The sequence below is a fragment of the Hyperolius riggenbachi genome, chromosome 4 (genome assembly GCF_040937935.1).
Source record: "Hyperolius riggenbachi isolate aHypRig1 chromosome 4, aHypRig1.pri, whole genome shotgun sequence".
In the NCBI taxonomy this organism is placed as follows: domain Eukaryota; kingdom Metazoa; phylum Chordata; class Amphibia; order Anura; family Hyperoliidae; genus Hyperolius; species Hyperolius riggenbachi.
In genome coordinates, this window is record NC_090649.1 from 58,546,820 (window position 1) to 58,571,512 (window position 24,693).

At 42.9% G+C, this 24,693-nt stretch overlaps 1 protein-coding gene across 2 annotated transcripts in view; it reads left to right on the forward strand.

Moving 5' to 3' along the window:
* The window catches only part of PTK2B (protein tyrosine kinase 2 beta), a 286,197-nt gene extending 261,838 nt beyond the window's left edge, over positions 1-24,359 (forward strand). The window contains exons 23-31 of one of the 2 annotated variants that reach the window (XM_068280093.1): positions 343-408; positions 5,319-5,444; positions 5,563-5,724; positions 8,427-8,468; positions 12,864-12,891; positions 15,088-15,137; positions 16,713-16,889; positions 18,562-18,642; positions 22,025-24,359. In XM_068280093.1, the coding sequence (XP_068136194.1) occupies positions 343-408; positions 5,319-5,444; positions 5,563-5,724; positions 8,427-8,468; positions 12,864-12,891; positions 15,088-15,137; positions 16,713-16,889; positions 18,562-18,642; positions 22,025-22,240 (948 nt within the window). In that variant the 3' untranslated portion in view covers positions 22,241-24,359. The remainder of the gene's footprint in view (positions 1-342; positions 409-5,318; positions 5,445-5,562; positions 5,725-8,426; positions 8,469-12,863; positions 12,892-15,087; positions 15,138-16,712; positions 16,890-18,561; positions 18,643-22,024) is intronic. The other variant, XM_068280094.1, reaches the window with a different exon arrangement.
* The last annotated feature ends 334 nt before the right edge of the window (positions 24,360-24,693 follow it).

The window sequence follows — 24,693 nt, forward strand, 5'->3', positions numbered from 1 at the left end:
GGAGGTTTATGTTTGGCAAAGGTGGGGGGTTTATGTTTGGCAAAAGTGGGGGGTTTGTGTTTGGCATAGGTGGGGGGTTAGTGTTGGTAATATTACATGACTGATATTCTAACTTTCGGCAAGTACTGGTGCGCAAATTAACAGGCCCTCTTATTCAATGCTTTGGGGGTGCTAATGCTGGAAGACCGTAGCCGGCTGCAGACTGAAGTGTTAAGGTCATTTTTAGTAACGATGAATTACAGAATGGCTTGATTTGTATATTTTACATCAATTCAACATCAAAAGTTTACCATAACGTTCCTTCAAGACCGATGTGTAATAATTATATGTCTTTTTCTTTAGCCGAGCCGACCGAAGTACAAGGCATCCGCACCTGGGAACCTGCTGGCACCAAAACTGCAGTTTCAGGTATCTAGAATCGGGTCAGAGAAAACACCAGTATCCAGCCACAGAAATGTAGTTAGTGTTATGCTTGTGGTCACAGGCCCGTTTTTCATGGATGGCTGAACTGCACACCCATGAGACACCTCAACCTCCTGCAGCGCTGATTTTAGAATCAATGGGGCCCCCAGTCAAAATTAACCTCTGGGCCCCTGACAGACCCCCCACCAAAAAGTGACATTAGGGGCCCTTTGTTTCAGCCAAATTTAGTTGCAGCCAAATTTCACCCCATACCCTGCAATGTTTTCGGCAGTGTAGCATCTCACCTGTCCTGGTGGGCGGTGCCCCTCTGTCAGTATGCATATGAGAGAGACATGGGCGCAGGATACAGCCGGTATATGCTGCACAAGTTCCCGGCAGTGTTAATTACTATTCCCCCTCCAGGCCCACATGGATGGTGGGGAATGATGTAATTCGGCTTCAAGCTATTGCAGGAGGCCAAATTACAGTGTTCTAAAAGCAATTTCAGCTCCGTCTTCTAACGGCGACGAAGTTGAAGTTACTCACTGATCGTCGCTATAGAAGTAATTCCTATTATGGTCTATGGTGGCGCCGGCTGCACCCAAATGTCCTGGGCTGTAATTACACCGCTCGCTCTGTCAGTCCTTTAGCTCCATTGCAGTGTCCCAGGGGAGCACAGCTAAATTGGGGGGAGACTCCAGGCCCCAACAGACTCTGGGGCCTGGGACAATTGCCCCCTTTGCCTCCATGGAAGCCCGGCCCTGAGCTCCTGGCTACCGGTCATTTCCCCCTTTCCAATTCTCTTGTTGAGCAGTAGTAAGTGACCCGACAGTGAGCGAGAGCAGTTGATGGTGTGAATTCACAGCCTCCTGCCTCCTATGGAAAAGAGGCCTTACTAAACTACACATGTGATCTCCTGTCAGTTGTGCTCACCGCCGGGTAGCCTGTTCTGCTGTATGGAAAGGAGAGCTGAGCGTATGAGCGGGAGGCTCCCCGCTGCACGGATGACAAAAAAAAGAAAAATGACGGTCGTTCATTACGGATCTGTGATGGTTAACGATGCTGTTAGTGATGTCAGAGGACATCTGATCTCGTGAAAGATTTTCCCCTGACACAGTCATTGCAAGGAGATGAAAATCTATGTTGTATAAAATGTGTAAAGTGTAAAATTTAAAAATACATACAAATAAGCTGTACATTTATCTGAGTAGAATGTATTTACTTTTTTCCTATGTCACTGTCACTTACAGTAGGTTGTGAAAAACTGACAGGCTTTGAACTAGTCCATCTCCTCACAGGAGATTCACAGTTATTTATTTATTTACAAAAGCACGTACTGACAAGCAGATGCTCAGTCCAACTGCTAGAATACTGTGCAAAGCAGTAGGGGGCTGGCTGACATCATTGTATAGATCCTTTCCAGGCACTGCTTTTACAAAGTAAAAAAAAAAAGAGATACTGAGAATCCTCCAGGAGCAGATGCAGTGGTCCGAAATCTTTTAGATCTGTCAGCTTTTTACTACCTACTGTAAGTGACAGCAACATAGAAAAAAAAGTATTTTATAGTGCATTTTACTCTCGAAGAAATATACTTTTTATATCTATGCATTTCAAATTTTACAGTTTTTCATGATATTAAATTTAGCAAAAACACAATATTATACTTAATAAGGACAGTTTAAAACTTAGCTTTTACAATATATATATATATATATATATATATATATATATATATATATATATATATATATATATATATATATATATTAAAAGGACAATTAGCGTCCATTGTTTTGAGACCAGTAAGTGGCTATATTAGCTCCTCTAAGCCAGAATAAAGTTATACTATTACTAATACCTCACCCCACCACAATGCAACATGTTTCAACCCCTTAGAAAAACAGGGGCTTCATCAGGAGCAAATAAGAATGTGTACAGTGCTATAAAATCAAGTGCAACATGATTTCAAGGTTAGACTACTGCAACGTCCTCTACACAGGCCTGCATAAGAAAGACTTACGCCGCCTGCAATAAGTACAGAATGCCGCCGCAAGGCTGTTAACGAGCCAACCCCGCCATTGCCACATAACACCAACCCTGTGCTCACTCCACTGGCTACCGATAAAATGGAGAATTCTGTTTAAGATTGGCTTACTGACATTCAAATCCTTGCACAATCTGGGCCCTGGATACCTGAAGGACTTGTTGCAACTACATCACACCCCCCACAATCTTAGATCAAAAGGACGTAACACCTTGGTCACCCCCAGAGTCCACCTCAAAACCTTTGGAGACAGAGCCTTTTGTCATGCTGCCCCTACACTTTGGAACTCCCTGCCACACCCAATCAGGACAGCTCCATCCCTGGAAGCATTTAAGTCTAAACTGAAAACCTACCTCTTCAGTCTGGCATTCATGAACATCTGACTATCTCCTCTGTAACACAACCCAGCCTGCAACCCTGTATTAATCTGAGACACAGCTATGCGCTTTGAGTCCTATGGGAGAAAAGCGCTTTACAAATGTTATTGTATTGTATTATTGTATTGTATAAGAAAATAACAAAACTGCGCTATAGCCTCTTTGCTATCGTAGCCGAAAGGCTGTGACGCAGTATTGTTATTTTTCTTGATGATCCACTTGTTTGTATAGCACTGTATGCACCTGTGCACTTTTATTTGCCTCTGACGAAGCCCCTGTTTTTCTAAGGGGTGAAACATGTTGGTTTGTGATGGGGTGATGTGTTAGTAATAACGTAACTTTAATCTGGCTTAGAGGGCAAACCTATAGTGGACGTGAGCTAATATAGCCACTTAGCTCCAAAAGTTCACACGTCACCCACCTTCTGGGCCTAAGACAGACCCTCGTGCCGGTGCACTTCTCCTGCAGGTACACCACTCCTGCTCCACTGACGTACAAATTCAAAAACGGAGACTGCACACAAAGGGCTTTAGCAACAAGCTGTATTAGTGAGCATGTAGAGGCACATACACAACATGTTTCGGGCGGAGCCCTTCCTCAGGTGTCACACCTGAGGAAGGGCTCCGCCCGAAACATGTTGTGTATGTGCCTCTACATGCTCACTAATACAGCTTGTCGCTAAAGCCCTTTGTGTGCAGTCTCCGTTTTTGAATTTCTAATATAGCCACTTACTGGTCTCAAAACAATGAATCCCTCTCCCAGACTAGTAAACTCTTATAATAATTGTATTTAGAGGCTGATTGAATTTTTATTGAATATCTAGTAAAAGTTATGTTATAGAGATCATTTAAGCAACCTTTATTTTGTCCCATAGAATGCAGTTTGTAACTTATGTTGCAAAGTAAGCCTCCGCCTCAAGGCGGTATATCCCTTTGCAATGTGATGGATGCTAACCAAACACTGGGGCCTTTTCTGGGCCCGCTCCTTATCTTGTTTTTCTACATGTCAGGCTTTTGGGCCCTTGCAGTCTGCTGATGCTCTGTAGACCGTATCGGCTAGCACTGGGGAAGGTTAAGCCAGGCCACATTGGCGCAAACAGAATAAGTAAAGCATTAAAAGTGATTAGCATAAATTATTCCCCCACATTGCCTCTGAAATAGGCGTCTGCTCCTGCTGATGATGGTGGAATCCTGGTGAGTACGGCATCCCTGAGAGCCACGCTAGATACCGACTCATCACACGAGCGTGGAACGCTGCAAAGGCAGACGCTGGCTTGTGTTTAATTTTCCGCTCATTGGTAGGAGTAATACAGAGGCAGATAGCGAAACAGGCGACCACGACGAGGACCTGAATCTGTCATGTGCTGATAAGCGTCCCAGACGGGGAGGACATTTCCAAAGTGAAAGCACAACAATATCGTAGATTATCCGCGGCGCCCACTGCTTACCCAGAGGTGAATTCCTGATGAGCTCATTTTCAATTACTACAACCCCTGGCAGTTGACGAGGTTATTAAATGTCATTTATTATCAATGTGAGCTCTCGCAAGCGTGTGGGGGGCGCTCAAGCACCAGCATAGGCGCTGTTTATATGTATGTATTTAATAGAACTTTACAGTGTTTTTAAAAGACCACTATTGAAAAACAAAATTGAGATTTTAAATTCATAAGTATAAAATGTACATTTGATCCAAAATCAAATGCACAATAAATGTATTTTTTCCTATGTCGCTGTCACATAGAGTAGGTAGTTCAATTCTGACAGATCTGACAGGTTTTGGACCAGTCCATTTTCTCATAGGGGATTGTTAGTTTTCTTTGCTTTAACCCCTTCTGTACCAGCAGTCTCTGGCCATTGCAGTGCGAAAAGTGTGAATGGCTCCTACATAGGAACCATTTACTCATCCCTTTGCAATGAGTGGAGAACAGACAAAAAAATTATATTACTTTCCGGTCACAGTGTCCTTATCTTATCAGAAATAGGATTCTTTTTATTATGTGCATGCTGAGATAAGCTTGTTACTGTAGCTAAAAGAAAAACAAAAAACTCCCCACAATCCTGCTGACATTGCACAGTTCCTGCAGTTAGGCAAAAGCAAGTAAACAAAACAAAAAAAAAAAAAGCAAAGACATAAGAAAAAGGGGGAAACGTGGGAACTTATTTTATATGTATATTTTTGTGACACTTTATTTGGCAATTTCTTATTTTTGGATGCTGCCGCCAGGTTAGCTGGTAGATTGGCAGATGCAGACTACGTTTGAATTGCAGGCACATCCCAAAAATATTGTTATTTTATGAAGTTATACTATAGTAAAACGTCCTAGGTTCTTGATAATAATATATTAATGTTACTCCTACCTTTAGCTTTGCTGCCAGGCTTGCTTTTGTTTTGCTTTATTGTATGTATTCTTAGCATTTGCTTTTGACTGTCTTGTCCGCCACTACCAAGGCTGCTAATTACCTGTTTGTGTCTGTGCCCGCACCTTTCCTGCACAGGTGCCCGAGAGCCTGTGTGCCAGCTCTCCTACGCTCTTTAGCCCCACAGAGTACCAGTCTCCGATAGACTCCACCCGCAGCCCTCCGCTGCTCCGCCATAGCATCATCAAGCGCCGCAGTATGAGGGTAAGGCTTGCATGCTTTGCGTTACCTTATGTTTGTTGCATGCTGTGCGGCCGGTTGGGATGCCGTAGCCTCAGGGCGACGCTTGCTGGAAGAGTCACTTTTCTCCTTCTCACTAAAGGAAGAGGACTTCGTGAAGCCGAGCAGCATGGAGGAGGCACAAAAGCTCTGGGAGAAAGAGCGGAACAAGATGCTGGACGTCATTAACCGACAGCAGCGGCAGATGGTTGAGGACAGCCAATGGCTGAAGCAGGAGGAGAGATCGCTGGTCAATACGCTGAAGGTGAGCCATCCTGGGAATTATGGTGTGGCAAAAAGAATGGCCAACCTCCCTTGCATAGCTTGCGCATCTATATACTAATATCTCAGTACTGCCCTTTAGCAGCCAATTTATTTAGAGGCTTGAAAGTGCTCCAAACCATTTTTTTGGCACATTTTTTATTTCTTATTTGTTACATTTTCTTGCTTCTAATTAGTACTGCTGTAATGTGTATTTATGGCTACGTGTCACTAGGGGGCAGTGTGAGACAATAACAGAGGACTTCTGCTTTCAGTTTCTATATTTTCTGCTAGCCGAGAGACATCAAAGCATTCCAAGAATTTACAGCAAGAGTTCTGCCGACTGAGGTCAAAAGCAAAGCACTTATCTCAAATGAGATAACTCTATTGAAGCTGCTAACTGGGTGCCGGCTATCTGATTAATGAGTGCAAACATATTGTCCTCCTATCACCCAAGTGATATTACTAATGGCACACCCCCCCCTCCTCCCACTACAGCCAAAACCCTTAGGGCTCTTTTCCAGTATGCTGCGTTTTGCGATCCATTTACGATTGCTAACAGATTGCAAAATGCAGGGTACTGGTAAACTAATGGAAATGGTTTGATTTAGTGCCCTTCGTTTGCGGCCAGATTTTCTCTTGAGTGCAATTGACGTCCTGCCGCATTTTCTCAAAGGTTTGCTTCAGGCAGTAAGACGTCTAGAACCTGCCGTGCCGGGATCCTCTGAGGACAGCCTGGGGTTTGACTACGTACTGTGCGCTAAATGAATACATAATAATAGTACTTCCCCCAGTTCAGGATTCTATGTGATTCACCAGAAAATAGTGGATATGATGAATTGAGGAATTCAAAGACAACGAGAATATAAATTTCAGCACATTTAGCTGAAGAAGCGGCTGCTCTTGCTGAGCGTATACGGGCGACCCTTCACCTCTGCTTTGCTGAATATAATAAGTCGGCTTTATGGCTCATTAGTTAGGCAGCCTGGCCTGACCCCTTCCTTAAGTATCTCCTGGTCTCCGCTGGCCTCTGCTAGGTGTAACGGAACAGACATGGTGGAGGGGGAGGAAATGGAAATGTGCTGCTGCAGAATCCTTCTGAACTTCTCATATATATCGGGATTATAAACATAAGCCCAATGGCTCTGATCCCTTCACACCAGGCTGATTGGATCATGTATAGAGCCATACAGAGGTCACAGTAAATACACAATGGGTCTGTATAAAAACTCCGGTGCTTACGTATTATCCCATCTGGAAAGTCTGGCAGCTTTTTGTTAAAGTTCTGTTTGATCCCCTAGCCAGATCGAACCATTTTTGGAAAACTGAAAGTCCCGGCTTTCCTTTGCACTGAGTCCCGAGTCAATGCGATGCCCAATTTCCAAGTTAGGGGTGTTTGGGGGACGGTTGTCCTGCGCACTTTGCTACAGAGAGCACGGTGGAATTGAGTCTCCTGCCCGTGCCAGTAAGACAGAGAGGAGACGAGGGTGCATAGCTGCGATGCTCCTTCATCTGTAATGAGAGACCCAGGGCACTTGACATAGGTTTTGAAGATACAGATTTATGTTGCGAAGCAAGAAGAAGACCTACCAGGTGTGCTGCTTATCATCATGTCTGGTTCATCCCGTACTTCTGTAATTGCACTCTCTGCAGCCACGTTCCGAGGACACCCCTCCTTCAAAACCCCATAACTTGGGAACTGAGCATCATACTGACTCGGGACCCAGTGCAAAGGAAAGCCGGACTTTCAGCTTTCCAAAAAATGGGCAGATCTTCCTGGGGGAGCAAACAGAACTTTAACAAAAAGCTGCCAAACTTTCCAGATGGAATAATACGTAAGTACCCACAATCCACCTCTGCGGGAGTACAAGTCACTTTGCACAACTGAGCTCATGTTGTTGAAGTGAGTCTGAAATGAAAACTATAAAAAAACAACATATACTTACCTTATATACTCGCGTATAAGCCTGATTTTTCAGCACAAAAAATGTGCTGAAAAGTTACCCCCCTCGGCTTATATGCGAGTCAGTGTAGCAGAACGGATGGTGGAGCAGGTTTTGTTACTGGCTGAGGAGCGTAAGGATCGGGCACTAGTGATCCTGCTCTTGCCAGCTTGTGCCCTGCTGTGTCCGTGCCCCCCCATCCCCTGCAACATGGTGTGCAGAGTGCGTTGCTCAAGACTACCTGTGTCTCCTGGCTTGTGGAGCAGAGAATGCAAGCAATGTGTCAGCTGTGCAATGATCAGGGATTCTTCATGTGTGGCAATCGCTGTCTCATATCTATGATGTCATTTAGTGGCATCTTGAGACTAAGCTGTATCATCCTTGGGGCACATCTGGCTATGGGGAGGAAGGGAGACTTGTACTGGGGGCATATCTGGATACTGTGGAGGGGGCTACACTGAGGAGAGGGTACCCCGGATTATACGCGGGCCGGCTTATATGCGAGTATATACGGTATCTGAAAGGGAAGGCTCTGGGTCCTATAGAGCCTTCTCGTTCCTCCCCTGGTCCCCTCATTACCCCAATGCTGACATATTGCGTCTTATTTCTAATGTAATATTTCTGAGGGGTCATGAAAAGTTGACACATGGAAGTGATAACACACCAACAGCTGGTACATGAAAGTGAATCTGTATTTCGAATAAAATGTAAAATACGGTTCAAAATATAAAATGTTAAATAAAAAAATTTATTTGGTTTTCAGGATCCAAATCATCAGAAGAAGAATGAAAAACTGCCTGAACTGGTAAGTATCCAAAACTCATAATAGACGAGTAATCACATCTTTATCAATGCGAAGGGATTAGTCAAGTTTACTAAAATTTACGGATAAATTTTACTAGATGTTACACAAACTATGTAAGGAACGTTATGTAGTTCACATAACATTCTACATTACACACAATGCCTACACTGCTTGTATAACACATTACGTTAGTAGCGTAACACATTATACATTCATCCTACACGTACTGTGTGTATAACGAGAGCTATGTAAGGTGCGTAATGTGCGTTATGTAATTTGCGCATTGCCCATTTACATGTGCATGTACTGTACATTTTTAATGATCTTTAGTGAGTACACCCATTTATGGGTCAAAAAATTTCAAAAAGTTAAGCCCAATCTACACGATACGATTCTTTGTGCGATTCGATTACAATTCTATTTCCGATGTGATTAAATCAGACATGTCCGAACGGGATTCGATTCAATTCGATTTGCCATTGTTTTGCAATGGCAAATCGAATTGAATCGAATCGAATCCCGATTGGACATGTCGGATTTAATCGGATCGTAAATAGAATCGTAATCGCATCGCACAAAGAATCGTGTAGATTGGGCTTAAGGGTATGGCCCATAGGGCCAGATTAACCACTTCACATCCAGACCTTGTTTCCCCCTTATGGACCAGAGCAGTTTTGACAGTTTAGCTATGTCCTTATTTACTGTAATCAGCAATAACTTTATTCCTGCTTATGACACATACATGAAATATATATATATTTTTCAAGACAAACTAGGCTTTCATTGTATGCCATTTTTTCCCTCGAACAATTTTGTTTTCTATGCATTTTAATGGGAAAGAGAAGGAAAAAAAATAGAAAAAAACACATTATTTCTTAGTTTTACCCATTCCAGTTTAAAAAAAAAAAGAATCACTACTGTAGATAAAAACACACACATTTTGTTTGGTTATTCTTACCGCTTATCATAAAACTTAGATTATGTTCCTGTCACAATTTATGGCGAAGATATTTGATTCTGAAATAATGCTACAGAGTGTATTTTCTCTATGAACTGAGAAAATAAAAGTATTTTTAATGGTAAAAATCCATCTTATTAGTTCAGGGAACATATATTCCTGTTCACCAATTAGTGCAGCACCAGATAGTGGCAGAAATGTGCACAGGAGCAAGCCCAATCCTGCACAGCACTGCTTCTGCTGCAAGACGCATATCTACTGACTTGTGGCTTAGATGAAGTCACAGAGGACATAGATATACTGTAGTGGTGGATAAAGTGGTTAAGGCTGAATAATGGGGCCCTAAGCGGTCCCAACATGCAGCCAACCAAGGAACAAGCATCTTATCCACTATCAGCTGCTCCCTGACTGGAGCCCCTCCGTGCCGCAACTCCTCTCTGCACAAGCGAACAAGCAGCGCATGTTGCTATGGTGATGGGGCCATGTGCCAGCCCCGCTCTCTCCAGCCAAGCCTGTGCAGTCAGTGTGCGTCACATCAGTGTGCTCAACGTGGCTGACGCTGCTGACATCATCAGTCTACGCCTGACTGCACAGGCTGGGCTGGAGAGAGCGGGGCTGGCACGTGACCCCATCACCATAGCAACGGTGTTGCTTGCTTGCTCCTTCATCTGGGCTGGATGAAATGCTGCTGCAGAGTGCAGAGAGGAGTTGTGGCAGGGAGGGGCTCCAGCCAGGGAGTGGCTGATAGAAGGTAAGATGCTGGCTCCTTGGTTGGCTGATGGGGCCCTTAGACTCTTAGTGGGGCCCCAAGCCTTGGCTACTTACTTGTCGGTAATCCGGCCCTGGCCCATATGCATTTAACTTTTTCTCCTAAGTTTTCTCCTAGGAGATATTTTTTCATCTTCTCTTTAAAATACCTTTTTCGCACTTTGCAAGTGAAAGATTATCAAACAGTAGGTGGAAAAGTACTCTCAAAATTATGTGGAATTCTGTATTTTCTTGCTTGGTGGTAGGTTTTTATAACATTGCATCATTCTCTAATATTTGCAGTTTACACACTACTCAGCATTCTAAATGATTTTGCAGAGCAGGCTAGTTAACTTTTGACCTGTCCTCTGGGGAAGAAAAAACAATACAATGCTTGACAGTTGAGATAACAAGCTTCAGAAGACAGAGCTCTCTGTGACTTTGAAAGTCGTAGAGCTCAATGGCTTTTTTGCATGGATAACAACTGGAGTTTCTTAACTCTTCCTGTACTGGAAACAATATTAGACTTGTATATCTGCTGCTAATGTCTTATTTCTTAGCTGTACTACACATTATATCATATTTTTATTTTGCTTCAGTGTCTCTTTAAAGAATTTATTTACAACTACAGAAGAAACAAAAACTCTGGCCGCCTATCCACTTGTTTGACTATAAAAAAAAACTTGAACCGAAACTGAAAATAAACTGGCGAGATAAACAATTGTATCTAAACTCCTACATATGACTTTTTTTAGTTTCAGTTTTATTATCCGTTTAAAAGACAAAAAAGGAGGTTTAATGTTTTATTGTCTTAGCTGAATAGCACAGCCTTTTAGTGTCTGAGAGACTCAGTAACTGTTCTCTGCCAGGGAACAGTTCTATGTCTGTAATTTGTTATCAGTGAGGATTATACTACAGCCCAACTAGTCCCAGGAGAGAAACTGTCATTGGCATACCTGAATGATTAACGTTTTTAGTGAGAAAATAAATATATACAGGCGTTTGCAGGAATGGCAATGTATATACGTTATATATATATGTTTATCTCATTATAGGCTTGATGCACTAACCAGGGGTAATATGCATAAGTGAATTTCAGATGCCATGGAAAATCGGGCGCAGGAACAGTGCCGATAGTAGAATATCAATAAATTTACAGATACTCTGCTATTTTTAAAGTGTTAATTTTCATTAGAAAAATGTCAGTAATTGTTCGGTATTTTACTATAGCTAAACCTACCTAACCCTACTCTCACACAGAACCCTCCCCTGGTGGTGCCTAACCTAAGACCCCCTGGTGTTCCCTAACCCTAAACACCCCCCCCCCCCCCCCTACACAAACCCCCCTTCCTGGTGCCTAATCCTCAGGGTCCTTTTACACTTATAAATGAGAGCAACTGATTAACTCAAAGAAAATGGATTTTCAAAGTCCCGCCCATGTTTTCCTATGGCACAGTTCCCACTTTACAGTTTTAACTGAAAGCTTTTTCACAATGCACGGCTATGGTAAAAACACATACCGTACTACCGCACACCAATGCATTATGGCCTCGATTCATAAAGCATTTCCGCATGAGGAAATGCTGAAAACTGCTCACTTTACCGACCACACAGCCAAATCTGTATTCATAAAGGCTTTTTCCGCATGAAAAGCCGACATCCACGAGCAGAGTGATCAATCACCGCCTTGCGCGGTGATTATCACAGCAAAAGTAACAAATGTCAATTCATAAAGATCAGAGGTAGCGGTATGCGGACGGGTATTACCGCTACCTCTGATGTGGCGAGAAGCGTGCGGAATCCGTTGCAGTGAATGGGACAGACCTCCCAAGCAGCTGCAGAGAGAACACCGCACGGAGGGATTCCGCCTGCTTCTCCTGTTTCCGCATGCGTAGGACAGCCTAACGCCTGCCTACAGCGGAGTATCTCCGCACGCCTGTCACAACTAGCTAAATTTTTATGAATTACCTTCCTGAAGGCGGAAATACCGACAGCGGTGTTTCCCCGCTCGACTTTCCCCGCTCGCAGGCACTTTTATGAATCGAGGCCTAAGTGTAAAAAAGCCCTAACCGTCCTCCCCTGCACAAACACCCTTCCTGATGCCTAACATTTTGGCCTCGATTCATAAAAGTGCCTGCGAGCGGGGAAAGTCGAGCGGGGAAACACCGCTGTCGGTATTTCCGCCTTCAGGGAGGTAATTCATAAAAATTTAGCTAGTTGTGACAGGCGTGCGGAGATACTCCGCTGTAGGCAGGCGTTAGGCTGTCCTACGCATGCGGAAACAGGAGAAGCAGGCGGAATCCCTCCGTGCGGTGTTCTCTCTGCAGCTGCTTGGGAGGTCTGTCCCATTCACTGCAACGGATTCCGCACGCTTCTCGCCACATCAGAGGTAGCGGTAATACCCGTCCGCATACCGCTACCTCTAATCTTTATGAATTGACATTTGTTACTTTTGCTGTGATAATCACCGCGCAAGGCGGTGATTGATCACTCTGCTCGTGGATGTCGGCTTTTCATGCGGAAAAAGCCTTTATGAATACAGATTTGGCTGTGTGGTCGGTAAAGTGAGCAGTTTTCAGCATTTCCTCATGCGGAAATGCTTTATGAATCGAGGCCTATGCTCTATACATACGGTAACTATGTAAAACTAAACTTATTTTTTTTTTGTTTTGATTTTTATTTTTTTGTAGGTTCTTCCAGAAAAAGAAGTTTCATACAGTGAGTTTTATGCCTTTCTATGATCCCCATCCCTGTAATACTGTGTTATGGACAGTCTCCCTAGCCTCTTATTATGTTAGATATTGTAATCGAACAAGTTTCTGTCTGGGGGTGTCCTCAGTGCTTTCCAATGCTCCAAATTACAATGCCCTCCCCAGGGAATGCTTTTCAGGTAACCCCCATTACAGATCAACAGAAGGGTTAATAGGCAGCCTTATGCAGAAGGTCATTAAAGAGGAACTTCAGCCTAAACAAACATACTGTCATTAAGTTACATTAGTTATTTGAATTAAAATAGATAGGTAATATAATCTCTTACCCACCCTGTTTAAAAAAAACAAAACAGGCAAATGTTTGTGATTTCATGAGGGCAGCCATCTTTTTGGTTGAAAGGAGGTGACAGGGAGCATGAGACCAGTTCCAACTGTCCTGTGTCCTGATCACCCCTCCCAGTTGCTAGGCAACAAGAACAACAACATAGGAAATCCCATCATGCTTTGCACAGCATCAGGGGAAAAAATCCTGGGCAGTTTTCTATGACGGAGCGGAGCTTAGCTTCTGTGCAGCTAAAAATGAGGCTTTGGTAAGAAAAACAAAGTTCTGATGCTGTGAAACTGTTAAAGAAACACCAAGCCTTTTCAGTGCTGCTGAGTAGATTTTTAGTCTGGAGGTTCACTTTAAGTAAATAGACATTCTGCAGAGAAGAATTACCCACTGGAGAGGTTCAGGCCCCCTTGACACTTGCATTGAAATCCTGTGTTGTGTGGTAAAACTCGGTAACGCAATGGCAATGCAAGGTAATACGGCTAATCGCACTTACCGCATTGAGTCACGTTGCACCGGAAACCACCACTGAGCCCCCACAAAGTCAACAGCGTGTTGCTGGCTGACTTCCATGGTGACAGAGCGGCGGTGGAAGTAATGTAAGTCAATGGGCGATGCAAGAATTTCCAAAATGTTGATGGTGGTGCCGTGCGCATAACCTGTAAGAAATCTCAGAATGTAAATTGGGGTGAGAAATATATTTTACAATCTCACTAATATTATAAATGCAAAAGTTTGGATGTTTGTTACTCAATCACGCAACAATGGCTGAACGGATTTGAATGAAATTTGGCACACACATAGTACATTACCTGGAGTAACATAGAGGATACTTTGTATCCCCATATCCCAAAAGTGGGCGGGGACAAATACAAATTTCACTGGGAAAATGTAAACTGCAGCCATTCTAAGGCCTTGTTCACATCTCTTCAGCACAGATGGCCATGCGATTGGTAAGGCAACGCGTACGATCGCTCGCCATCTGCACCGCTGCCCTGTTGATCCCATCCATTGACAGTGATGGGATCAGCTCTGCGCTTGCGGGTAAAATGCTGGCAACAGTACGCAAGCGCTTCATAGCGCATCGCACTGCTGCGCAGCGCACTAGATGTGAGCGGTAGAAGGACTGTCTATGCCCTTCTGCCGTTCCTGCATTTCAGCACATCATCTGCGCTTCCAAATGGGCACGGAAGCGTGTATGATGTGAATGAGGCCTTACACTGTTAATGGCAGGGTTCTCAAACTTTGCACAGTTGGTCACTGGGTGACTGGGGTTAATATTCAGAAAAGTGGGTGGAGCCTAAAAAAGCCAATCAAAATTCACCTATTGATTTTCAAGGGGAATATTTACATTGCTGCCATTCTTGCACTGTTAATGGCACAAGCCTCAAACCTGGTACAGTTGGTCATTGGGTGACTGGGGTTCAAATTCAGAAAAGGAGATGGAGCCACTAACAGTCAATCAGATTTGTTTCATTTCAATGCAAATTATTGATGCCAAAGACCGCAAATCTCACAAACTAGGTCATTGAGTAATTGTGTGGTAGAATTAGAAAAGTGGGCGGAGCCAACACCAGCCAAATACATATCCTCGGGCAACACCAGGCCACCAGCTAGTGACTAAATAATTTGAAAGATAATGCTGTAAAAAAAAAAATAATAATAATTTTGTTTTTGCAGTTTTATCCGTTACTTTTTTTAGGGCAATTCCTCTTCAATTCATTACTGCATGATGTCTTTATTTACATAGTTTGAGTGCAGTGAGTTATCGTTTACTGCTATTATTAAAGCTTCCATCTTTTATACTACTCTGAATGTGAGAAGTACTATCAATATTTTGATCTGTGAACCTGTCGTATTTTGTCTCTACAGCTGAGTTCACAGCTGGCCCACCACAGAAGCCCCCCAGGCTCGGAGCTCAGGTAAGTGCCACACAGGAGGGTCTCTTAAGGAAAGATGATGTGGGCCTAGCATTGCTGCAAGCACTGATATTTTATTCAATTTGCACAATCTTTCATACATATTTTTGCATTTGAAAGATATGCAGCTATAAATAGAAAATGTGTATGTAAAGCCAGAGTTCACAAGCTTTAAATTTCATCGATGGTAAAGGTGGTAGGGGACTGTTGAAACACGATCCAATGGTTTGTGCACATATTTTTGAGCTCACAATATTAGTTGGTGCTTCCCAAGCATAGGGGCAACTGGGCATTTGCCCCAGGGGTCAAAGTCAGTTGCTGCCCCCCCCCCTCCCCCTGGGTTCCACCCTTCCTAACTTTTCTGTGGTCCCTGGGCCCCCTGCAAAGTTTTAGGCAGTTTATTGACTATCCTGTCCTGGCTGGCATGTTCCTCGGGGGTCTGTATCTTTCTATCTTCATCCCTGCTGCCGCTGGGCGCACTTCTTAATGACCTGGTGGAATGTTATGTAATTACATGCGCCGGGTCATGGGGAAGAGGCTTCCCTACACACTAGCCAGGACCGGTTTGGGGGGGGTGTCAGCTCTGCCAGGTGGGGGTTGAGGTGTTTGTTGGGGGCCCTTCTACCTTAAACATGCTGACACAATTTTAGGCAATGCACAAAACATTATACATTTAACATTATCACATTATGATATGTTGTTCTTTATAATATGTACAGTATGAGCTAGATCTTTAACATTATGTATCATAAGCACTTGATTTTTGTGTGAGAGCTGAATGAACTAGATTTGATAGTCACACTGACATTGCTGTTATTTATATTTCAGACTTAGAATTTCAGCCCTATAATACAGTATGAAGATAACAAACAGGGTTCCTAGGAAAGTTCTATTTATCATTAAAGGGAACCTAAACTGAGAAGGATACGGATTTTTCCTTTTACAATAATACCTGTTGACTGACTCTCCTGCTGATCCCATGTCTCTAATACTTTCAGCCACAGCCCCTGAACAAGCATGCAGATCAGGCGCTCTGACTGAAGTCAGACTGGATTAGCTGCATGCTTGTTTCAGGTGTGTGATTTAGCCACTACTGCAGCAAAAGAGATCAGCAGGACTGCCAAGTAAACAATATTGTTAAAAAGGAAACATCCATATACCTCTCATTTTAGGTTCCCTTTAATACTACAGACACAATTGTGTATCGCGAAAGTATTTTCACTTTAGGTTTGCTTTAAGCTTGCAAAAGTTATAAGTAGTACTAGTCAGTATATGGCTTGGTGTTGAAGATACCAGAAGTCTTCTCTCTCTGGCAAACTCAATCAAAAAATCTACACGAAGCAGGCAGTAAAATTGATTTCATCCCTTTTTACCCTCTCCCCCTCAATGGGTTTATTGCAATGGCACATTCATTCCACAAGGAGGAGGGATTTTCACAACAGTTGAGAGCAATCGCTTCCATCTCCATAACAGCTGAGAGCTATGCAAAGGGAGTCTTCCTAGTGAAGTATATGGAGAGGTTCAGATTTTACTTTTCAAGCTTTTACAGTGGGAACATTTCTGTGTTCTTTTTCTCAGTCTCTTCAGCCAGCACCATCAGCTAATGCTAACATCTATCAGTCAGCGCCAACTGCTAACATCGATCGCACCGACGATAAGGTCTACAATCACGTCATGGAGCTGGTGAAATCTGTGCTTCAACTAAAGAATGATGTCTACCAGATCCCACCCGAGGAATATGTGGGTGTGGTCAAGGTGAGGATCAGGTTGTGGGGAGAAGACCGAAGGTTAACAAGCCTGGTTTCGCTACCACTTCTGCAGAGTAGTGCAGCAGAGCATTGTGTGTTCCTGCTACAGTGCTGCATTGGGTGTTCTCTGCTGCTTCCTGCAACCGCATGCTGCATCCATGTCTCCAGCACCTGATGTCAGAGGTATGTGGGCAGTATAGAGGGTGCAGCTACAAAGAAGAACAAACTAGAATTAACGCAGCGCTGAAATGCTCCACTGTTCTACTCTGCAATGTGGGGTGGTGGTGCCTGGAGGGGGAAGGTTGTGATATATGGAGGAGGGGTTGCTTAAAGCAGCAGGGACAGCCATGCTCTCCCAGAAAAAAATAACATATATAAGTAGAAAAATAGCTGTTCTAGTTACATAACACATGTATTGTTCTGTCCACATTTATATTTAAGTGAAATTAATATAGTAAATAAAGACAAAACTGTTACAGGCTTTTTTCCATTTTTACTTCTTCTGACTGAAGCCAATCCTGGTGTCATTTCCTCCCTTACGCTTTTTTTTTTCTCCTAGAAATTGCACTGATATATCTAGCTTGCTTTGTAAACACGTGTGAGCACAGCATAGATACGATTTCAGCAGCTTTTCCCTTCTCCGCCTTCGTATCACACTGAACTGCCCTCAGCCAAACAGAGATGAGCAGGAATGTGGGAAGAGAGACAAGCTTCCTTCTCACCTGCAAAGTACCAAATAGAGCCAGTCTGACTGAGATAAGATTTATTACAGCAGAAACATTTATGATTATATTGGAATTCTTGAAATAAAGGGTCAGCTTGCAGGCTGCATAATAAATACAGTATAGTCTGTAAATGGAATTTGCTTTTGTGGCTGACCATCCTGCTTTAATTTGCCACCTTGTGGGGGGAGGGGGTTGTAGTGTTATGCTGGCCATACCTGGGGAAAAAGGAGGGGGGGGGGGGGAAAGCGAGCCCAGAGGGTTGTAGTTACACCCCTGGATCAATGAGCTGTTATTATTTACTAGTGACCTTAGCCTGTTTAAAAACGAGCTAGGTCTGTCACCATTCATCCGCCGCGCACACGCCTGCTGCGCACTCACACACACACGCCTGCTGTGCACACACGCCCACCCCTTCCGGCCCCATCCTCCCATACAAGCCGCGTCATTCCCCCAGCTCTCCTCCTCAGTGTCTCTGCGTCCCTCTTTGCACATGCGCACACGCCCGCTGCGCACACACGCCCACCCCTCCCGGCCCCGCCTTCCCATACAAGCCGCATCATTCCCCCAGCTCTCCTCCTCAGTGTCTCTGCGTCCCTCCCTGCACATGCACACAACAAAAAAACACACACACACACAGGGACATGGGAAGCAGAGACACATGCCAATTATAAGGTAGGGTGACTTAATGCAAACGTTATTGCGATCTGTATGCAGGTTGAAAGTGAACCAACCAAATTTAATACTACTACATTTAATTTGCCCAATTTCAAGCTACGTACAAATTGCAACAAATTTTCCATCAAATTGAGGGAAAAAATGATTTTTGATCACTTCTACGCACTCTGCTTTTTGTGTCCTTTTTCTTTTCCATACATACGTGATTTCTCATCTGTCTTTGCTTTGTAGAGTTTGCATAAAGCGTTAATGCCTGAATTTATGTCTTTCTGCCTCCAGAATGTCGGACTTGTGCTGAGGAAGCTCATCGGAAGCGTTGATGAAATTCTTCCAACTTTACCCCAATCTTCACGGACGGAGGTGATGTATCTTATGCAACCAATCATTAAAGTGAAGCAGAGATGAAGCACCCTCGTGTATTTTACCATATATATCAGTGGGAACATTAGAGAAAACACTAACCCTGCTCTCTGCTTCATCCTTTACTGCTTGGCTTGCTTGTTATCAGCCCTGATAAAATCCTCCACCAAGCTTTTAGTCTGGCTTTGCTCAGGAATCATTATAGCTGAGTCTGTCTTCTCTCATGTCTTTTCAAGCCCAAGCCTGCCCCCTTCTGGCTCTGCTCAGGAATCATTATGGCTGAGTCTGTCTTCTCTGATGTCTTTTCAAGCCCAAGTGTGCCCCCTTCTGGTTCTGCTCAGGAATCATTAAAGCCAAGTCATTATAGCAAAGCCAAAGCCTGACTAAATAAATAAAATACATGAGGGTGCTTCATATCTGGTTCACTTTAAAGCGAATCCGAGATGAAAAACTAACTATAACAAGTAACTTGTCTATATATCTTATCTAAAGTTTAGATAGTTTACACAGCAAATCTAGCTGCAAACAGCTTTAATAGAATATGATTGATTATTCCTGTGATACAATGACAGCAGCCATGTTGTTTGTAAACATTACACAGAAGCAGGCTTATCTGCATCTTGAGCAAAAAAAACCTAATCCCCCTCCTCCTCCTCCCTCCTCCCCTCTGCCTCTGAAATCTCTGGCTAGAAATATCTCCCCCTCCTCCTGCCCAGACTGAGCTCCCATGAGCCCTTGCTACTGTCTGAAAGTGCTTTGGCTCTCTGAAAACCTGTGGGCGTGGCTTCTTTAGTTTATTGGGAATTAGAGTAATAAAACAAAAACAAAAAAGTATTTGGCTTGAGGAATGCCCTATAAACAATAGGAAAGGAACACAATTATTCAATGAGTAAAAGTTCATCTCGGATCCACTTTAAGCAAGTAAATCTGTAAGGAATATGTATATTACTTACAGGGAGCACTAGACTACCATGGAGAGGTGTGGGAAAAATGTGGGGGGGGGGGGGGGGGAGGGCACTAGACTACCAAGGAATGCCTTAAAGGGGAAGAGGGACCACTAGACTACACCGGAACAATAATTGAAGGGGAGGGGGACCATTAGACCCCAGGGACGTCTCCATTAGACCCCAGGGAAAGATAACTAGGGGAACCACTCATTTATCAGAACAGGCTACAACAAAAAGAGGGGGCTATTACTTAAAAAAAAAAAAACAATTTTGCCATGATGTATAGCTCCGCCCACTCTTGAAGCCACACCTCCTGCATAAAAAGTGACTAATTATGCTTTCTATAAACATTTTACTACCCTTATTAGCTTTTGGACATGCTTTTATTATTATTACAGTACTGGGAGAAAAACTGTAATGCAAAAAAATCAAAAACCTTTTTTGCAATATTGAATATTACTGTCATACATTACAGCGGTAACACATTTTAAGTTTTATAATAAATGGGATTAAATGCAAAATGTATTTAGGGTTTATTACCTATAGCAGCACTCTTTATTTTAATATAATAATCGGTAAAAAGTGAGAAAGTGTGCATTTTTAAAACATTATTAGGAAATAAAACAATTCCTAGTAAAAAAAAAAAAAAAAAAGCCCCCAGAGAAAGTCTACTAAAAATATCTATAAATCACTAAGCAGTGATGCTCATCCAATATTCAGGTATTCGAACTACCCTCCCAGATAATCTGAACTTTTTCCACCACTATCCGAACTTTGATTCGGATTCCGTGTATCTGTGCAAATCCGAATAAGACTATCCAAGCAAACTCTGATATCTATCTGAAATCCGAAATCCGGTCGGATAGCTCATTCGGATACGAGAATAGAGGCCTTCAATGTCAAAAATCCAGAGAGAGAGAGAGAGAGAGATGTGGAAGCAATTTAAGCCATTTAAAGGCCACTTCTGGTTTTCTATCCGGATATCCGAATCAATTCGGATTTCCCAGAAAATGAGTTCGAATATCCGATTCTATTTGGATTCCGAAAAGCTCGGATATCAGATTCGGATCCGGATATCTGGGTATCCGAATAAATTCGGATTTTAAAAAGGGGTATCCGAGCGGGATGCTCGGATACCCCTTTTTAAAATCCGAATTTATTCGGATACCCAGATTTCCGGATCCGAATCTGATATCCGAATCTGAACTTTTCGGAATCTGTCACTAAGGTGTAATAAGTAGTGATAAAGTTACTGCTGATTAAATCGGGGGAATTGGGTCAAAACTGCTGTAGTCTACAACAGGGAAAAAAGCCTACTTGCAAAGTGGTTAAACTATCCCCTCCCCCCCAAAAAATAAAAATAAAAAATAAAGTTTAAAATATTATTCCCCCCCCCCCCCAAAAAAAAAAACCACAGCCAGATTGACGGACCATTATTTCACCCTACAAAATTAAGTGCAGCTTTCCATGAAAGAGTAGGCATATGTATAGCAAACAAGTGCTTATTGGTTGATTGTAATTATATTTTTCTACACGAACAGTATAAAGGTACGGTCACATGTTGTGTTCATTAGTCATGGAGGCAGGATAGTCAGTCAGCTGGGCACCGCTACAGCACTAATGCTAAAGTGCACAGAGTACGTAAGGGTAATTCGGGGCTTCAGCGATCGCCAGGCCACAAATTACTTCTCCCTCCGAGTTGCTATGGCTCAAAAGGGGAATAGTATTTAAAGAGGAGCTCCAGTGAAAATAATGTAATAAAAAAAAGTGCTTCATTTTTACATTAATTATGCATAATTAAATGTCAGTGTTTGCTCATTGTAAAATCTTTCCTCTCCCTGATTTACAATCTGACATTTATCACATGGTGACATTTTTACTGCTGGCAGGTGATGGCAGTGGAAGGAGATGCTGCTTGCTTTTTTGGAAATAGCTGTAAACAGCTTTTATTTCCCACAATGCAACAAAGCTCCCACAGTGTGATGTCAGAACCTCAGTGCTGTGAGGCGCTGACATCACACTGTGGGAGGGGTTTCACCACAATATCAGCCATACAGAGCCCCCTGATGATCTGTTTGAGAAAAGGAATAGATTTCTCGTGGGAAAGGAGGTATCAGCTACTAATTGGAATGTAGTTCATTTCTTGGCTACGGTTTCTCTTTAACACCACCAGGAATTTGAACAGCAGCAGGGTGAGCCGCCATTCGGCTCACCTTGCACCCAACTCACCGGTGGCACAACACGCATGCAGTCAGGCAACTTATTCCATGTTCCAAGTGCTGAATTACCTTTTGTCCCTCCACACCACACCCGGCTATCCTTTGTCACGTGCTTGGCTAATTTACCATTTACTTTTACTTGGCCATTTTTTAAATGCAGTCTTTGCAAAAGCACAGAATTTTGTTTTAGCTTCCATTTTGTTTGTGTCTTTGCAGATTGAAGGGACACAGAAACTACTCAGTAAAGACTTAGCGGAGCTGATCAACAAGATGCGTTTGGCTCAGCAGAATGCTGTGACGTCACTAAGCGAGGAATGTAAAAAGCAGATGCTGACGGCCTCACACGCCTTGGCGGTGGATGCCAAAAATTTACTGGACTCGGTGGACCAGGCCCGCGTTAGAGCTAATCTTGCCAAGGTGGCAGTGGAGTAAGCTTTGCCAAGACCGCCTGCAAAGGATGGGATTTTTTTTTTCCCCTGGACTTGTTTTGTCACACATGGAGACAGCGGATGCTGCTGCTGCTATGAAATCAAGTTAATTATTGGACTGGACCAACAAGTCAACTCGATTTGTAAAGTCAAACTTGAGAACGTTGGAAAGGGACCTCCTAAACTCGTGGGTGACAAATAATGGTTTGTAGAGAAGTATTTATTTTGTAAAAGAAAAAAAAATATGGTACCTTTTTTTTTTCTCTGAACTAACTGGAAATTACTCTTGACGTCTTCAGCTTTGCTGAATTTCCTACATGGGATTGGACTTGGATTTCTGGACTTCCTACAGCAAGCAGATCAAGATTTTTGTGATTTTTGTTTTCTGCGTCTTACAGCCTGCTGAATGTACTTATGGACATTTTATTGGAAAGAGAAAAACTTTTTTATACTTAAAGGCAGTTATTGCATTTTATCTCTAAAGCGAAAAAAAATAAGAATGTGATTGGGTATAAATATTGGACTGTGGCTTTTATTTGATACTGCAACACAGTGCAGTATCCAAGGATGGAGTCAGGACATCGACTTTTTGGGGGATTTTAAGGGAATCTCCGTTCAAATTAAGACATGTTTAAAGAGGTTCTGATAACTACTCCCTTTTGGTTTCTTTGTTCTTTACAGCTTGTAGAATGTACTCTGCACAGCTAGTCTTCATTCTATCCTTGTCTCCAATGTAGTATAGCTCATCTTCCCTGAAAAGTGTGACTTTGTTTTCTAAGTATTATTTCTGCTCGTATGTTGTCCATGGTCCACCTCTCTGGCCACAGTTCTCAGATCTGGTCCCACCAACTAGGGGCTAACTATAAATAATGGGCACTCCCAGCAAAATCATGGACCCCCCCCAAACATTGATGGGGCCTCCCCAATACTAACACCCTTTCTCTTGCCAACCCCTTGTGATCCTCACTGCCTCGGGGCCCATCTAGCAAGATTCATAAAACAAGTGTAGGCATCATAATCTTCACAGATGTAACAAGTGTAGCCACAAAAACACCTGATCTGAAGGATGGGCCCCTTTATCAGAAATAGTAAGTCGTAGTTGGGCTCACCTTACAGCTCTGGACCCCTCTGTGTTTGCATGAAGCGCTCCCCTGTAGCTATGCCCCTGTTAACTTCGCAGCATGGACTTCTCCTCTTGCTCCACTTGTTTTAGATGGCATAATATAAGTTGAAATTTCAACAGGGAGAGTTCCGCCTTGTTCATGAAGAACGGGGTCATCACTGCTAAACCTTCACCTCCCTTTGCCCCTTCCCCCACCTCTCGATGTCTCCTTAGGGATAATAGAAGATGCAAAGTGCAACTGGTGATGCCATAATATGTCAGCCTAGGCTCTTGGCTTTCAGACACTATTTCCACCTTCTTTCCAGAAACTGTATGAGCCAAAACTAATTCTGGGTATTCCCTTTATACTTGGCAACATAAAGGATTCTGATTCATAGGAGCCAAGGGTGCAGCCCCTGAAAAGTTCGAAGTTCTATAAAAAAAAATCTAAAAAGATGTAGTGCTTTATTATTTTACCATGCACCAAAAACTGGAATATCAATACTGGATTGAGTGGACTAACCCTTTCAGTTATTCAGAACAGGAGTAATAGTCGTTTAGCGGACCAATTAGTGGTACGGTTGTGTCCCTTCAGCAACATTGTACACAAAGTATGTGACCTAATGGCGTTATGTTTATTTTTTTTGAACATGCCTTGTTTTGTTTATTTATTTTTTATCTTACACCTCTAGTGTAATTAGCATTTGGTATATATTAGTATCTGTGATTTAATATTGCTTGAGCTGGAGCAGCAATGTTGAACTAGACAACACGTACCACATCAATGCGACAGCTACAAAATAGACATTTCTGTATATAAAGTAGCTAAATGACCACCTACAGTTTACTTTACTGAATTATAGGATACATTTGTATATTGGCTCTTTTATAGAAGCATTTAGTCAAAAAAGTAGTAAATAATAATACTTCGTATATAGAAAACAGTACATATAGCACATAAGTGGCTCATCTTGAACCCAATTGAGGGCTGGGAGCAACATCATAGATATATACATTTCGCCGTCGTGATTCTTATCATAAGGGGATTCGGGAGGGGGGAGAAAGGTTGAGGAAAGGGGGGTGGGGTGCACGCTGGTGGAGGGGCACACATGGTGTCCCTAGGGTGTAAACAGGTAGTGGTTAGGTATGGGGAAGAGGGTAGGAGGAAAGGAGGGCACTTTGATGGAGTCATGCATTTATGGGAGCGGTGAGTAATTCCTTGCATGCATATAACAGTGCTTTCAGTGTACGAGTGGCTTCTATTAAGCCAAACCAGAGGTAAATAACAGCGTAAACATTAAGCCATGGTCTATAGCACGATCGTAAGATGTATTATAGATAGGGTCAGGAGGGGG